Consider the following 17879-nt stretch of genomic DNA (forward strand, 5'->3'; position numbering starts at 1 on the left):
TAGGTTTTGTTTTTCGGCGACCTGCACACTTTCCCAAAGAGCCGCACACGCGCGGCTTCTCAGTGTTCAATCTTCTGCTCTGCTGCAACTTCCTGTTTCCGGTTGCATCAGAGCAGAAGATCGAAACTAAGCAGCAGCGGGTGCGCGGCTCTCTGATAGCGTGCAGGTCGCCGAAAAAGAAAACCTACAAACTAAGGTGAGGAGAAGGGAGAGAGCTGGCTAAACACTAGGATCGATTGGGCAGGCGGGTGTGGGCTGCGGGGACCGCGCGATCCTTCATGCCTCACTGCGGGGACAAGACCATTCACCGCCCCACGGGGCGGTGAATGGCCTTGTCCCCGTCGCCGCAGCAACTGCTAGTTGTCGTTCCCTGTTTCGGCGGGTCACCCGCACTTCCTCGGGGGAGTGCATTCCACGGATCAACCACCCTCTCTGTAAAGAAGAATTTCCTAACATTACTCTTGAATCTACCACCATTCAACCTCAAATTATGCCCTCTGGTTTTACCATTTTCCTTTCTCCGGAATAGATTTTGTTCTACGTTAATATCTTTCAAGTATTTGAACATCTGACTCGTATCTCTCCTATCCCTACATTCCTCAGGGGTAGGTAATTCCGGTCCTCGAGAACCGGAGCCAGGTCAGGTTTTCAGGATATCCACAATGAATATGTATGAGATGGATTTGCATGCACTGCCTCCTTGAGATGCAAATCTATCTCATGCATATTTATTGTGGATATCCTGAAAACCTGACCTGGCTCTGACTCTTGAGGACCAGAATTGCCTACCCCTGCTCTAGGGTATGCATATTCAGGGCTTTCAGTCTCTCCTCATAAGTTTTCTGGCTCAAACCTCCTACCATTTTCTTCGCCTTCCACTGGACCGCTTCAAGTCTTTTTATGTCCTTCGCCTTATACGGTCTCCAAAATTGAACACAATACTCCAAGTGGGGCCTCACCATCGACCTGTACAGGGACATCAACACCTTCTTTTTTCTTCTGGTCATGCCTCTCTCTATACAGTCTAGCATCCTTCTGGCAACATCCACCGCCTTGTCATACAGTTTTTTCACCTTTAAATCTTCATACACTATCACCCCAAGATCCCTCTCCCCATCCGTTCACATCAGCCTCTCACCTTCCAGCACATACGGCTCCTTCTGATTTCTAAACCCCAAATGCATTACTCTGCACTTCTTTGTGTTGAATTTTAGTTGCTAGATATTGGACCATTTCTCTAACTTTTGCAGATCCTTTTTCATGTTTTCCATTCCCTCCTCAGTATCTACTCTGTTACAAATCTTGGTATCATCCGCAAAATGGCAAACATTTCCTTCTAACCCTTCGGCAAAGTCGCTCACAAACAAATTGAACAGGATTGGCCCCAGCAGTGATCCCTGAGAGACTCCACTACTCACCTTTCCCTCCTCTGAGTGAATTCCATTAAACACCACCCTCTGGTGTCTGCCAGACAACCAGTTTCTAATCTAGTTTTGGGTCCTAACTTCAGCCCATCAAGTTTGTTCAAGAGCCTTCTGTGAGGAACCATGTCAAAGGCTTTGCTGAAATCTAAGTAAATTACATCTAGCATATGCCCTTGATCCCATTCTCTGGTCACCCAATCAAAAAATGTAATCAGATTCGTTTGGCACGACTTAAACCTTTAGTAAAACCATGTTGCCTGGGATCCTGTAACCCATTTGATTCAAGGAATTTCACTATCCTTTCAGCAATGCTTCCATTATTTTTCCAATAACCAAAGTAAGGCTTACCGGTCTGTAGTTTTCCGCTTCATCTCTGCAACCACTTTTATGAATCGACACCACATCTACTCTTCTCCAATCCCCAGGAACCACTCCCGTCGCCAAAGATTTGTGGAACAAATCTTTAATAGGACCCAACAGAACCTCTCTGAGCTCCCTCAGTCCCTGAGCTCCCGTCCAGTCCCATCACTTTGTCCACCTTCAATTTTTAAGTTGTTCATAAACACTTTCTTCTGTGAATGGCACAGTATCTACTCCATTCTCATGTGTAACTTTGCCAGATAATCTCAGTCGTTCTCCAGGTTCTTCTTCTGTGAACACAGAACAGAAGTATTTGTTTAACATGTTTGCTTTTTCCTCATCACTCTCCACATATCCATACATATCATCTTTTAGTCTCACAATTCTATTTTTCATCTTCTTCCTTTCACTAATATATCTGAAAAAAATTTTGTCTCCCTTTTTTTACATATCTAGCCATTTGCTCTTCCACTTGCGTGTTCGTCAGACGTATCTCTCTCTTGGCTTCTTTCAGCTTCGCCTGGTAGTCCTTTCTGTACTCCTCTTCTTGGGTATTTTTATATTTCACAAATGCCAGCTCTTTGCCTTTATTTTCTCCACCACAAATTTAGAGAACAATTTCAGTTTCCTTTTTCTCTTGTTTTTATTTATTTTCTTCACATAAAGGTCATTAGTCATTTTTATTGCTCCTTTCAGCTTAGAATTTTTCCACTTCCCTAATGTCCTCCCATCCTAACAGCTCTTTCTTCAGGTACTCTCCCATTTGATTAAAGTTTGTATGTTTGAAATCTAAGACTTTGAGTTTTTGTGGCCGCCCTCCACTTTAGCCATTATTTCAATCCAAACTATTTGATGATCACTATTTCCCAGGTGGGCACCCACTCGAACATTAGAAATGTTCTCCCCATTTATGAGGACCAAATCTAGTATTTCTTTTTCCCTTGTGGGTTCTGTCACCATTTGTCTGAGCAGAGCCTCTTGAAAAAGGCATCCACAATCTCCCTACTTCTTTCCGAGTCTGCATCCGGCAAATTGAAGTCACCCAACAGCAGCACCTCCTCTTTCTTTCCAAACTTTTGGATATCCACAATCGGATCTTTATCAATTTGCTGCGATTGAGTCAGAGGTCTATAAACTATACCCCACGTAAATAGAAGTTTCATCTTCTCTTTTCAATGCAATCCATATTGCTTCTTCCTCTCCCCAGGTCCCTTGCATTTCAGTCTTGGATTTTGATCTGTACATAGAGAGCTACTTCTCCATCTCTTTGACCATCTCTGTCCTTCTTAAAAAGATTATATCCTGGTATTTTTGTGTCCCATCCATGGGAGTCACTGAACTATAAGTCTTACCCTTTTTCCTATGAGAAGGAAGAGGAACTATGATTTAGCAGAGGACAGAGAAGGTTTGGGGTTGTTTTTGGGGTTTTTTTAAGTATGAAATGGGGAGGAGAAGAGAAATTAATCAGGTATAATGCTATAAAATCAGTGTTAATAGCAGACTATGAAATTCTGAGTAACTTAGCTTTCAGAAGTTTTCAATGCAATCTTTAATCCTCAGCACTATCCCAGGAAAAAAATGCAGTCCCCTTGGTAAATTGCAGCCCCACCCGTCTATCACCTAATCAGATAGACACAATGGAAGACTTGTAACTGAATTGGGTTCAGAAATTCAGGCTACCCTAAAACACAGGCTTTATACCAGAGGTCTCAAAGTCCCTCCTTGAGGGCTGCAATCCAGTCGGGTTTTCAGGATTTCCCCAATGAATATGCATGAGATCTATGTGCATGCACTGCTTTCAATGCATATTCATTGGGGAAATCCTGAAAACCCGACTGGATTGCGGCCCTCAAGGAGGGACTCTGAGATCCCTGCTTTATACCAACTCAGTGGCTACCTCAAAACACAATGATGACACAGCACTTAAACTTCTGTAACCGAAGTATTAGCCACCATGTTTGAAAGAAATACCAGTATGCTAAGTATGCCACATTTTTACTTTGCAGGAATTGGCTCTCCTTTCAAACCAATTGTGGACATTAATTACTATTACTCAGGTCAGTAATGCAACCAGCAGGATGTTGGTCTTCAGAAATGTCAATGTATCATTTCACTGATTTTGTATGATTTTAACATTTCATGATTTTCACTTATTGTTATGCAGCTGTGGAAAGAAATAATTTGATGCGATTGTCCCAGAGCATTCCTTTTACTCCTATACCTCCAAGAGGTAAGATATGTGGGTTTATGGTAGTACCATTAGCAAAGCTAGCTGGTCTGACGTGTTCTCTTCCTGAGGCAGTATAGTGCTAACTAGAGAATGACACAGTGACAGAATTCATCACCGTTCCTGTCCCCGCGGATAAGCGTGGGAAACCATCCCGTGTCATTCTTTAGTGTCTTATCTCAACCTCAGTCCTTCTACACTGGCATTCGGCAATGCAAGGCTCGAGGGTCAGTGGTTGTGCCCATTCATACTCTGATTCTTCCCTCTTTCCTTAAAGAATTCCCATGGTGTTGAATTCTGTCACCCTGTCATTTTCTACTGCTAACTATCCATCCTCTCAGTGAGGCAGGTGCTCTCTCTATGATCACACTTGGCACACTCCAAGAAAACTTTGCTTCCTCCTATTCACCACTACAAACTTTTACGGAGTTTGAGAACCCTGATGTTTCTAACCCATCCCCCAAGTAAGACATTAGCCCAGTGTGTGGCAGCTGGAAACAAGCGTAACACATACCTGAGAGCTTTGTGATCTGTCTTGTGCACACCACTGTCATATTTAATCATCCTAATTAGCATGCAGCATTGATTTTATATATTAGAAATTATAGATACTCTAAGCCAGGCGTCTCAAAGTCTCTCATTGAGGGCCGCAATCCAGTCGGGTTTTCAGGATTTCCCCAATGAATATGCATGAGATCCATTTGCATTCACTGCTTTCATTGTATGCTAATAGATCTCGTGCATATTCATTGGGGAAATCCTGAAAACCTGACTGGATTTCGGCCCTCGAGGAGGGACTTTGAGACCCCTGCTCTAAGCCAACAAAAAATGTTTTCCTTTTTAATCGTTTAAATACTAGAATCTTTGAGCCTCAGCCCCACCACTTCACCGCATCAGATATCTTTCATAGCGGTGGTAATTTTATGTGGTAATTTTCTCATCGGCTCATGCTATTTAAATTATGTTTAGATTCTTTAAAGCAGTTTAAAGTGCACTGTTCTTTAGCTGTAATTTTCTCTATTTATACCTCAAAAGTGCGAGTGCTTTGTCATTTATTCTTCAAACCAGTTTATAGAGATTTCAAAAATATAAATACTTAAGAACTTAGCTTCACATAGCTGTTTTCAAGATTCATTCATCAGTCTTCACTCGTTATTTAGGTAACTCGGCTTGGTAGGGTTGGACCCTCTCTTGTTTCGCACATTTGCTGTCTCAAGAGTCCTCCCTAAAAAACAAAACTATAATCAACATTCATACCTTATCCATCCACCTAAGAGATATTCAGACTTCAAATACCTAAACCCTTTATTAATATATAAATATAAATAGCAATTCTTTACACCAACTACCAATAACGATACACCTCACTTAAAGTTTCGATGTAAAGATGGCCGTGGTGTCTTCTAAAACCTATATTTATACATTCTTATTCTCTCTATCTTAACTCCACCTCCTGCTTTCCATTGGGCAAACATTCAACCAATAGATTCAATAAATAGAGTAAATTACAGCACAAAGCACGGTGCACTTTAAACTGCTTTAAAGAATCTAAAAATAATTTAAATAGTATGAGTCGATGAGGAAATTACCACATAAAGCTCACCGCTATGAAAGATATCTGATGCGGTGAAGTGGTGGGGCTGAGGCTCAAAGATTCTACTATTTAAACGATTTAAAAAGGAAAACGTTTTTGTAGGCTTAGAGTCTCTATAGTTTCTAATCTATCTTGGACTCTGAGCAGAAGAACCTGTTATCTTTTTAAAAGGGGATTTTATATATTAAGCAGGTTGGTAAAGGGATGGAACTTGTACACAGCTTTTTCTGTACAGTTTACACAATCAAAGCGGTTTATATGGGGCAATTGAAGTGTTAAGTGACTTGCCCAGTGTGTCAAGGAGCTACAATGGGAATCAAACTCACAACTCAGGGTGCTGAGGTAACTGCTTTAACCATTAGGCCACTTCAGGCTAAATGTGGTTTGGTGATTGACACCAAAAGAAAACTCTGGGCTCTGATTTGTTTTTCCGGTTCATAGACAACGGCGCGAAAGACAAAAGCACGCGCCGACAATTGAGCGCAGCGCGCACCGCTCTAAATTACAGTTTTTAGGTGCTCCGACAGGGGTTTTTGTTGTGGAACCCCCCCAGTTTACTTAATAGACATCGCGCCAGCATTATGGGGAGTTTGGGGGGTTGTAACCCTCCACATTTTACTGTAAACTGAACTTTTTCCCTAAAAACAGGAAAAAGTGAAGTTTTCAGTAAAATGTGGGGGGGGTTACAACCCCCCAAAACTCCCCCACAACACGGCGTGATGTCTTAAGTAAACACGCCCCCCCCCCCCCGCCAGAGCACTAAAAACAGTAATTTAGAGCGGTGCGGCGGCGTGCGCTGCGCTCAATTGTCTGGGCGCGCTTTTGACCTGACACCGTTTTTCCTTGTGTTAGTATTATATATCTCCACCAAATAATCTAGCATTGCTAACTTTTTTTTTTGTACTCAGACAAGCTGAAATATTCCTATAAAATTAGCATATTTTCTCAAGAAACATTATTTAATAGTTAAACAAAGTATGAAAACAGTGGGCCGGATTCAAACAGCAGTGTGCCTTGGCTCGGGACCAGAAAATACCTGAATATACGAGAAACTTGAGTGCTGCAATATTTTGTTTTTGGACACGTTCTGTCCTTTGAATATGTCAACTGGTAGAATATTAGGAAAATGATCCTACATATACTATGTCAGAGTAATAATCCAGCTTGATTGATTTTTTTTCAGTGAAGAATTTGAAAAGGGAGATAATATAGTGTTTGTTTGAGGTACTATCTTCAAAAGTTATAAATAGCATTAAATACGGATGCTTGCCTCTGTGTGCTATATTTCAGGTGAGCCAGTCACTGTGTATCGCCTGGAAGAAAGTTCCCCCGGGATCTTAAATAACAGTATGTCGTCCTGGTCCCAACGAGGGCTTTGTTCTAAAATCGAATTTTTAAGTAAAGAGGAGATGGGAGGAGGATTGCGGAGAGCTGTGAAAGTAGCCTGTACCTGGTCAGAATATGATATCCTGAAATCAGGCCAGCTTTACATCATCAAATCCTTTCTTCCGGAAGTAGTGAATACCTGGTCAAGCATCTACAAAGAAGATACAGTGTTACATCTCTGTCTCAGAGTAAGTGGGCTATTTTACTGCACTGTTGAATAGCACTACACTGCTCCCTCTGTATTCGCGGTTTCAGTATTCGCAGTTTTTAGCTTGCTGGCTCCTCCCCCCCAAAATTACATCAGTTTGCATAGAGAAATCGCTGATTCCAAGCGTTTACAGAGAAAATCGCTGATTCCCAGCACTTTGTTCACCGTGTTTTGGCTTTCCTTCAGGAACAGGCCAGGTCTCCCACCATGTTATTCGCGGTTTCACCATATTCTCGGTGGTTTTTAATAGAAAACAGCAAATAACATATAAAAAAGGTATTTGCGGTTCTGTTAATCCCCTATCACAGCGAATACGGAGAGAGAAGTGTATTTTATAGGAAGATTTCTTTTTAAAATTTCTTTTTTTTTTTATATAATTCTTTATTGATTTTCCATACTTCAAAAGTTCAATACATGAATATATAACACATAAAACATCAATTTAAGCACATCCACTTACAATTATATATATCCAAAATAGGGTGGGGGGGATATTTTTGTCCTAATTTGACCCTAGAGTAGTTACACTTAGGGTGGGAGGAAGGGTGGTGATATATATAGATAGATAGATAGATACTTCCTCCCACCCCGTGTAACTACTCTAGGGTCAAATTAGGACAAAAATATCCCCCCCCAATCCTATTTTGGATGTGTATGTAAGTAAACAAAACCTGTCTTCACCATGTCATTCTCTAATGTAGAGGTGCAATGCAAATGTATATTGTAGCTCCCAGCATTGAGAATTAACAGTTGTTGATCTAATAACCAAAGCATAGGACTTAAAAGTAGCTGTCGAGAGTTTTATAGACAAAACATTAAGAACATAAGAATTGCCATACTGGGACAGACTGAAGGTCCATCAAAGCCAGTATCTTGTTTCCAGGTCCCAAGTACCTAGCTAGATCTCAAGTAGCAAAACAGACAGATAATGTATAGTCTGCTTCAAGTCTCTGCTAGATAGTGGGACATGCGAGTAGCTACAAGCTCTATATAAACCTAATGCATGTTTTTGTACCCTTTTTTTATAGCAGCTATTTGAATGTTATAATGTTTATTGCTAATGTTTCCTACAGAGCAGAATAGAATTGTACTGTTGGGAATTCCTCCCCATTTCCCTCTTCCCAGTTATGTCTTTCATTACAGTGCTGCTTGATTGCTTTTGTATGAACTGAAGGAGCAAGAGCAACTTCCTGGGAAGGAGGTGGAGTTGAAAACATAATTGATAGTTTTCTGCAAGCAACTTGCAGGTTCAGATACAAGATCTATGGTTCAGGTCCACTAGATACGTCCATATAAGAGATTGATCAGGTGCCCTCCCCAAGACCAATTGCAGCAGAATAAACACAGGAAAAAGAGATTGATTCTAGAGAACGTACCTTGGGCCCTGGAGAGGTATGTATAATCCCTCTCACTGGGATGCAGGGCATGCGATATATTTACCAGATCCAGTGCAGTTGTAAGGTTTCTAGTTCCCCAGTACACACACCACCTCACTAAGTGGATATGAGGATTGATCAAGTGTGGCATCCATGACCATGAAAAGATCTTTAAAGAGTTGAACCGGCAAGCAAGTAAAATCAAGTGGCCAATGAACAAATGTAGCAGCAAATGTAAAATATTATTTTAGAAACCACATCTAATAAATGAAAACCTGATATAAGAGGTAAATTTCAACCTAAAGAGATTGGTTAATTGCCATAAATGACTATTTCAAGAAGCAGCTGGTCCTGCAATTGATGAGAGGGGAAAGTAGTATAAATCTAAACCTTACTTGGCCAGATGCAAGTATTAGCAGTGGTGAGGCAATAGTTCTCACAATGCAATGCAAAAATATATTATTTGCATTAACCAAATGGCTGTAGAGATAGATTTGAAGTCGTGGAGTTGGACTAGGTAAAAATATATCAACTCTTGACTCCAGCTTCAAAATAAAAACTTGACATGATAATGTATGGTAAATTTATAATTTTATACTTATATATTTTTTTATCCTGGATCTTAAATACTAGTAAATATAAGTTTATATTTACCAGTAGTTTAGATCCAGAACAAAAGGTTTAAAATATACTTGAACTGTAGAAAAATAGAGGCATTGGAGTCAGCGGCCTAGTAAGAGTATTTTGTATTTGTATTTCTCAAGGCCATACAATACAACAAAGTACATCCGATACAACAAATCAGACCTCAATATAACAAAATAATATTAATATAAAGCCTCCTAAAATTACAAAGAGGTTACCAGCGCCTCACATCAAAAAACTATAAATCAAGTCCCATATTTCATCTTACAGTAGAGGTTTTTCTTCAACATTTTCTTAAAACTACTCAAGCTAGATTGCTGTCGGAAATATCCCAGAAACTTATTCCACTCGAGAGGACCCACACCTGAAAATATGCGAGCTCTAGACACGGCTAGCCGCAGCTGTTTCACTGCCGGAATATGTAGGTCATCGTGAGTCACCGAGCGCAACATACACTGTGGTTCATATGGCAGAATGCTATCCATTAAATGTTTTGGAGCCTTATTGTATATACAAAGATACACCATAACCAGTAATTTATAAAGGATTCAATGTTCTAATTTTAGCCAAAGATATATAGCATTCTTTCACATGATCACTCTTTCTTAATCGAAACAGAGTTCGAACAATTGCATTCTGGGCTACCTGCAATGCACAATGCACCTTAAGTTTATATACCGCATCATCTCCACGGATGTGGAGCTCGGCACGGTTTACAAGAACTTAAAATATAGGAAGAGAAGGAAAAAAAAAGGTTTACATGAACTTATATATAGAAGAGAAGAGTAAGGGGGGATAGAATTACATTTTAGTGAAAAGCCAGGTTTTCAGTTGCTTGCGGAATAATTGGAGGGAGCCCAGGTTCCGCAGCGGGGTAGTAAGGTCGTTCCAAAGACCTGTGATTCTGAAGAGAAGGGATTTTCCCAGTACTGATGAGGTATACCCAGAGGCACCAAATTGCAGTAGTCTAAGCATAATACCACACTCTGCAAGACAGTCCTAAACATAAAGGCAGACAAATATGGGTGCAAAGTGTTCAACAGATGCAATTTTAAAAATATTTTTTTTACTACTGCACATACATGCCCACTGAACCTCAGATAAAAATCCAGTAAAACCCCAACATATTTTACCTCCATGGATATTACAACAGTAGTGTCTAATAAGTCAATTTTATCAGGAAGAGCATATCCCAATGAACGAACAAAACATTTCTGGACATTCAATTTCAATCTGTTACAATTCATCCAACAATTAATCTCTGTCATCGCCCTCTGCAGCCGTTGATGCACCCCCATTCCACACTTATGCTCGCCCTCCCTACCCCCACATGCCTCTAAATCTTCACCAGCACGAGTGGCTTCAGCAGCATGCTCCTTGCGCCAGCACTGGATTTCTCTCTGGCGTCGCTTTCTGGCCCCATGATCCGGAAGTGATTCAGAGGGGAACCAGGCTGGCGCAAGCAACAGGCAGAAGTTGCTTGTGCTAGCGAAGATAATACAGAAGTACGGAAGGGGGGGTAGGATGGCGCGAGTGTGGCAGGATGCGGCGGAGAGGAGCCAGCGCCCCCACTGACTCGGCACCGTGGGCAGTCCACACCCCTCTTATTACGCCACTGGTTGGACTCTAAGGATTGGTGTACCAACTCCACAGCCCTGCTAGTACAGTGGCCACTTTAACTACTTGTGCTAAAATACAAATAGCTACTCATATGCTCTGCAAGAACAAACAGCAAAGGCTCAACCTATAAAATTGTATTTTTCTGAAAGTCATTTTCATTTTTAGGAAATCCAGCAGCAGAGGGCAGCCCAGAAACTCACATTTGCCTTTAATGAAATTAAACCAAAATCTATCCCGTATTCCCCAAGGTAAGTGTTAATTGAAATTATTTTGTGTTCTCTTATTGGATGACGATAGGGCCTTCATTCAGATAATATATGAAGAGAGGATCTGTAGTCTTCAGTGCTCTTGTTTGGAACGTCTTTTCTTGGTCTGTTTTTTAAAGGCATCCCAACAAAGAATCCACCTTTTTCCTCTACTAATCAGTTTGTACACACATCAGACTTATTAAAGAAATGCTTACATTAGAATTACTTACTTTATCTTATGCTGTTTAACATCACCATCTGCAAAATAGTCACTATAAATGTTAAGGGATATATTGACAGAAAAGATGCTGATGCCAGAGCTACCAATTTGCAGAAGTTATGCATGTTTCATGTGAAAGGAATTAGTCTAGGTTTGCAAAGGTTTGGAAGATAATAGTTTGTGCTGACTAAACATATCTGGGGAAACCTCAATTATTCTTACCGATCTAAACTGTCCACAAAGCCAAATGTCATCAAAAAGTCATGTAACATGAGTTACGTGCAGGTTGTGTCCATCTGGGGATTTTCTTTGCTTAACATTTCTTCCTGTTTTTAATCAGGTTCCTGGAGGTTTTTCTCTTGTATTGCCATTCAGCAGGACAGTGGTTTGCTGTTGAAGAGTGCATGGCTGGGGAGTTCAGAAAATACAACAATAATAATGGTGACGAGATCATTCCCATGAATATGCTTGAGGAAACCATGCTGGCATTTAGCCACTGGACCTATGAATACACAAGGGGAGAGTTACTGGTCCTGGATTTGCAAGGTATGGATCATGACCACTGTTCTTTGGATAAACTTAAGACAAAAGCTTAGTTACCTGGTAAAGGGACTTTATGAAAATAGTTTACTGTTAATGTGGATAAAACGGTGACAGGTCAAATGCGTTCAAGACAACAGCGCGCGGACAAAAACGCGCTCACTTGCCGGCGCTCGGATGTCTTGCGCTCACTTGCCGGCGCTCAGATGCCTCTTGTTCAGATGTCTTGCGCTCACTTGCCGGCGCTCAGATGTCTCTCGCTCAGATGTCTTGCGCTCACTTGCTGGCGCTCAGATGTCTCTCGCTCAGATGTCTTGCGCTCACTTGCCAGCGCTCAGATATCTCTCGCTCAGATGTCTTGCGCTCACTTGCCGGCGCTCAGATGTCTCTCGCTCAGATGTCTTGCGCTCACTTGCCGGCGCTCAGATGTCTCTCGCTCAGATGTCTTGCGCTCACTTGCCGGCGCTCAGATGTCTCTCGCTCAGATGTCTTGCGCTCACTTGCCAGCGCTCAGATATCTCTCGCTCAGATGTCTTGCGCTCACTTGCCGGCGCTCAGATATCTCTCGCTCAGATGTCTTGCGCTCACTTGCCGGCGCTCAGATGTCTCTCGCTCAGATGTCTTGCGCTCACTTGCCGGCGCTCAGATGTCTCTCGCTCAGATGTCTTGCGCTCACTTGCCGGCGCTCAGATGTCTTTCGCTCAGATGTCTTGCGCTCACTTGCTGGCGCTCAGATGTCTCTCGCTCAGATGTCTTGCGCTCACTTGCCAGCGCTCAGATGTCTCTCGCTCAGATGTCTTGCGCTCACTTGCCGGCGCTCAGATGTCTCTCGCTCAGATGTCTTGCGCTCACTTGCCGGCGCTCAGATGTCTCTCGCTCAGATGTCTTGCGCTCACTTGCTGGCGCTCAGATGTCTCTCGCTCAGATGTCTTGCGCTCACTTGCCGGCGCTCAGATGTCTCTCGCTCAGATGTCTTGCGCTCACTTGCTGGCGCTCAGATGTCTCTCGCTCAGATGTCTTGCGCTCACTTGCCGGCGCTCAGATGTCTCTCGCTCAGATGTCTTGCGCTCACTTGCTGGCGCTCAGATGTCTCTCGCTCAGATGTCTTGCGCTCACTTGCCGGCGCTCAGATGTCTCTCGCTCAGATGTCTTGCATTCAGTTGTCTTGGTGCTCAGTTGTGCTCACTTGTCTTGCACCCATTTGTCCGTGCGCTGTTGTCTTGCGCGCATTTGATTATGAACCGGATAAAACTATGTATGATCTGCTAGGGTGGAAAGTTAGGACAGCTCACATGGTGCACCTTTAGCAACATAAGAACATAAGCAATGCCTCCGCTGGGTCAGATCCGAGGTCCATCGTGCCCAGCAGTCCGTTCACACGGCGGCCCAACAGGTCCAGGACCTGTGCAGTAATCCTCTATCAATACCCCTCTATCCCCTTTTCCAGCAGGAAATTGTCCAATCCTTTCTTAAACCCCAGTACCATACTCTGCCCTATTACGTCCTCTGGAAGCATAAATTTTACCGTTTAACTGAACCGTTAATATGAAAGAGTTCTCTAAAGTATTCAGTAGATACTGACTCCAGTAGTATTATAGACTACAGTCAAACTTGTTAACATTCATGTTTAATATACCCTGATGGCCAGAGCCTAAGGTGCAGCACTGAGTCTGATATGGGACTAGTGAACTTCAAAGAGACTTGTGGAAATTCTAGCTACCCAAAATCAAGATTTTAAAGAAAATTTGAGGGGGGGAGGGAACAGCCTAGCTTCTGTTCTTCAGGACGACCAGGGTAGTAGAGACAATATACACAAAGGGAGTCCTATCCATCAGACAAGGCAACAGCTTAGACCACAGTTCCCTCCAGAATTTAGTGTGCATGCATGACTACCGGCTAAAGATTTTTCAATGTGATGTTTGAGCTGGATGGAAGGTATAGAAGAATGAATAAAGCTCAGATAGCAAGGAATGAAGGGATATAGAATGTTAACTCTAGTGTGGTATGATTCTAAATGAAGCGGCTGAGCCAAAAAGACAAATTGCATTCATCTGATCTAATCTGGGATTTCTGGATCACACTATGCCTAGCTAGGTTCACGGCGACTTGCAATTCAAGTTTTCAAGTTTATTAGGGGACTTGATAAATCGCTTAATCGGATATTCTAAGCGATGTACATTTAAAATTTACAATTTAAAAAACGAAAAACAATAACAGTGTAATACATTACAATACATACAATTTTTAAATAATGGCTAAAATACTCTAAATTTAACATTGTTAAACATAAGGAAAGGAGAGATGAAATACAATTTTAAAGTAAAGAAGAAACATTGAGGGAAAATACAAAAGGGATATAGTTAAAACAGGTCTAACCAAATAAATATAATTCATAAAGTATAAAATTATGTTGAAAAGGCATCTTTAAAAAGGAAAGTTTTTAACTCAGTTTTAAATTTTCCAAGGTCTTTCTCCTCCCGTAAAGTAATAGGGAGGGCGTTCCATGTTTGCGGTGCCGTACAAGAAAAAATAAATTGTCTCCTCGTAGTAATAATTTTTAATGATGGAATCGTTAGCAGATTTTGTTCGCTAGATCGTAAAATTCTCTTTGCAGAATATGGAATAAGTGACCTATATAAAAAAGCAGGGGTCTTGTTGATCAAAGTTTTAAAGATAATTATACATAACTTATAAGTGATTCTGTAATTAACAGGAAGCCAATGCGCCTCTTTGAGAAGTGGTGTTACATGATCAAATTTTTTAGAATTATTTATTAATTTTATTGCTGTATTCTGTATAATTTCATATAGTGCAATTCCTTTGAATAAAGAGTTGCAGTAATCAAGTTTAGACATCACCAAAGAGTGAATCAGTATAGTGAGTGATTTAGCACAAAGAAATTTCGAGATGGAACGAATTTTACGTAATCTATAAAAGGTGATTTTCACAATGTTACTGATATGATCATGGAAATTTAGTTTATTATCAAAAATTACCCCTAAAATTTTTATATTTTTAACTAATTGTAGGGGAACATTATGAATTGAAATCGGATGAACAAGAGAAAAATTCTCTTTCCAGGGAAATAGCATAACATTGGTTTTTTTGATATTGAGAGCCAATCTGTTTTTGTCTAGCCAATGATGTACATGATCAAGTTTCTCATTAATAGATGAAATTTCAATTATATTATTATTATTTAGGGGGTGTAATAATTGTATATCATCGGCATAGGCAAAAACATGAAATCCTACAGATTGGCATAATGTCATCAATGGTGCTAGAAAAATATTGAAAAGTTAGGGTGAAAGAATAGATCCTTGTGGAACCCCATGAGAAATCTGAGATGGAAGGGATGAAGAATTATTGAAATTAACTATTGATGTACGCTCACTAAAGTAAGATGTGAACCAAGCTAGAACTTCATCTGTAACCCCAATAGATTGAAGTCTAGCAAGGAGTAATTGGTGATCAATTGTATCAAACGCTGCTGACAGATCAAGAGAAATTAACAGCACCGATTGATGGTGATCTAAGAAATATTGAATTGAAGTTGTCATTCCGAGAAGAGAGTGTTCCGTGTTATGGTGTTTTCTAAAACCGGTTTGATTCGGATGTAACACATTAGTTTGTTCTATAAACTCAGAGATCTGGTTGAAAACAATTTTTTCTGTTAATTTAGCCAAGAATGGAATAGTAGATATTGGTCTATAATTAGAGAGTTGGTCTTGACCTACATTTTTATCCTTAATAATTGGACGGATAAATGATTTTTTCCAATTTAGGGGAACCGTATGTTGATTTAAACTCTCTGTAACTAATATATGAATCAGAGGTCCAAAGATTTTAAAATATTGTTTAAGAAGTAATGGTGGTATTAGGTCAGATTTTGAACTTTTGATATTCAGAGTTTTTAGAACAATTTCTATCTCATTTAAACTAGGCATTTTGAATTTCGAACATTTGGAGGATAACAAATCTGAATTAGTCTGTTCAGAATCACTTATAAGTGGAAGATTTATAAATGACTTCCTAATATTAATAATTTTCTCTGTAAGATAGTCAGCGATTTCCTGGGCTGTAGGGACTGTGTATTTTTTTATGCGATGTTATTTTGTTAAGAATGTTTTAGAGAATTGAAGAATTTTTAGCTTTGAAAATCTTTTCAGAATAGTATTTCATTTTAGTTTGATTAATTTTTGTTTTATAGAATTTCATATGATCCCTGTATGTCGAAAGATTTTTCTGGGATTTATCCTTCCTCCATCTCCGTTCAAGAGATCTTAATTGTTTTTTAAGGAGTAAAAGATCTGCGGTAAACCAAGGGTTACTAAATTTACGAGCAGAAATGACCTTATTTTGTATTGGAACAAGTTTATTTAAAGTAGTTTGAATGGCATTATTCCATAGGTTGGTTAAATCATCTATTGAGGTAGTAGTTGATTTTGAAAAATCTAGTTTAAACGTAGATTGTATTGTATCATATGAAAGTTCCTTAAAATTCCTGTATGAAATTGTTTGTCATGTAGAATTAGGTCTGGTATAAGGGCTAACATATGTTAGTGAAATCAAAAAGTGATCAGACCAGGGAACTCAAGAGGGTCACAAAGTGTTTAGGAAATATGAGGCAAAAGTCTTTTTTTTTTAAAAAAAAAAATCTTTATTCGTTTTCATATCTTACAAGTGTATAATATTCAATCAAAAATAAATTTTACAAATCACTTGACATTCTTACTTATGATCATCAAAGCATAAAAGAAACCCTCCCCACCCATCCCACCCATTAATAATAAACCAGTTAAGAAAATATCATATATCCAATCCCACCCTACTTATAAACATATATAATAAAGGGTTGGTTAAGGTTTCTGATCATTAGAATATGTAATCAATGGCCCCCAAATCTTTTTAAAATTATTATAATTTCCTTGCTGTATAGCAAGCACTCTCTCCATTTTGTAAATATGACAGACTGAATTCCACCAAAAGATATAATTAAGCTTAGTATAATCCTTCCAATTTCCAGTAATATGTTGAATGGCAACTCCCGTCAATATTAGTAAAAGTTTATTATTATTTGCAGAAATTGGACTCTTAAATCTCATAGATGTACCAAATAAAATAGTATCATAGGAAAGGGCAACATGATTTTCTAACAATGAATTAATTTGGGACCAGATTAACTTCCAAAAGGCATTTATATAGGGACAGAAAAAAATTAAATGATCTAAAGTCCCAGCTTCTAAGTTACAATGCCAGCATGAGGCAAAAGTCAACATGGTTTACAGACAAAGGTAGAGATAAGGCTGAACATCCTGCTGATTTACAATAGAAGAAAAGCTATTTCTAGAAGATTAAAAGTATTAACATTAGAACACTTAAGTTACAATTACAGAAAAAAACATAGGTAAACTTACATAAAAAAAGTTAAAATCATAAATCTAAAACACATAGAGAAATCATATGTAGCTTGCCACATATATCAGTATTATATTTGTACATAAAATCTAAAAATGTGAGCAAAACAATTTTGGCACGACATTGTCTTATAAACATAAAACAAGTCATCCCAGAATGGATACTGTTCACTCAAGTTACAACAAGAAGTATTTATTAAATCTTCACAGTTTCATTAAATGTAATTTAATTTCAGAAAGATTATTTTAATTTATTATGCTTTTATATTTTTTGACAGGTGTTGGTGAGAATTTGACAGATCCATCTGTAATAAAAGCTGGAGAAAAGAGGTAAGTTACGTCCTCACAGTCTGGTCTGGACAGTTACCAGAGTCGCATAAAACTGCTCAAATGATAGTATTGTTTAAAATAGGACAAAACCCCTGTAATTCGGATTTGTGTCAGTCCATCTCCCTTCTGAATTTTGAAGCCAAATTGTTTGCTAAAATCTTGGCAAATCATTTGGCCAAGACTTTACCACCTTTGATGAATTTGAAGTTGGATTTATAAGAGAGAGAACAGAAGTGAAAAATATAGGTCGATTCTGGTGTCTTGAGATGGTTCACCATCAGGAG

General features: G+C 39.6%; 1 protein-coding gene across 1 annotated transcript in view; it reads left to right on the top strand.

Annotated features, from left to right (window-relative positions):
• TRPM7 (transient receptor potential cation channel subfamily M member 7) overlaps positions 1-17879 on the top strand; it is a 190791-nt gene that overhangs the window by 163120 nt on the left and 9792 nt on the right. The window contains exons 32-37 of the mRNA XM_033919897.1: positions 3791-3841; positions 3949-4014; positions 6896-7179; positions 11006-11088; positions 11649-11854; positions 17544-17595. Of these exons, the coding sequence (XP_033775788.1) occupies positions 3791-3841; positions 3949-4014; positions 6896-7179; positions 11006-11088; positions 11649-11854; positions 17544-17595 (742 nt within the window). The remainder of the gene's footprint in view (positions 1-3790; positions 3842-3948; positions 4015-6895; positions 7180-11005; positions 11089-11648; positions 11855-17543; positions 17596-17879) is intronic.

This window comes from Geotrypetes seraphini, chromosome 14 (assembly GCF_902459505.1).
Source record: "Geotrypetes seraphini chromosome 14, aGeoSer1.1, whole genome shotgun sequence".
NCBI lineage: Eukaryota > Metazoa > Chordata > Amphibia > Gymnophiona > Dermophiidae > Geotrypetes > Geotrypetes seraphini.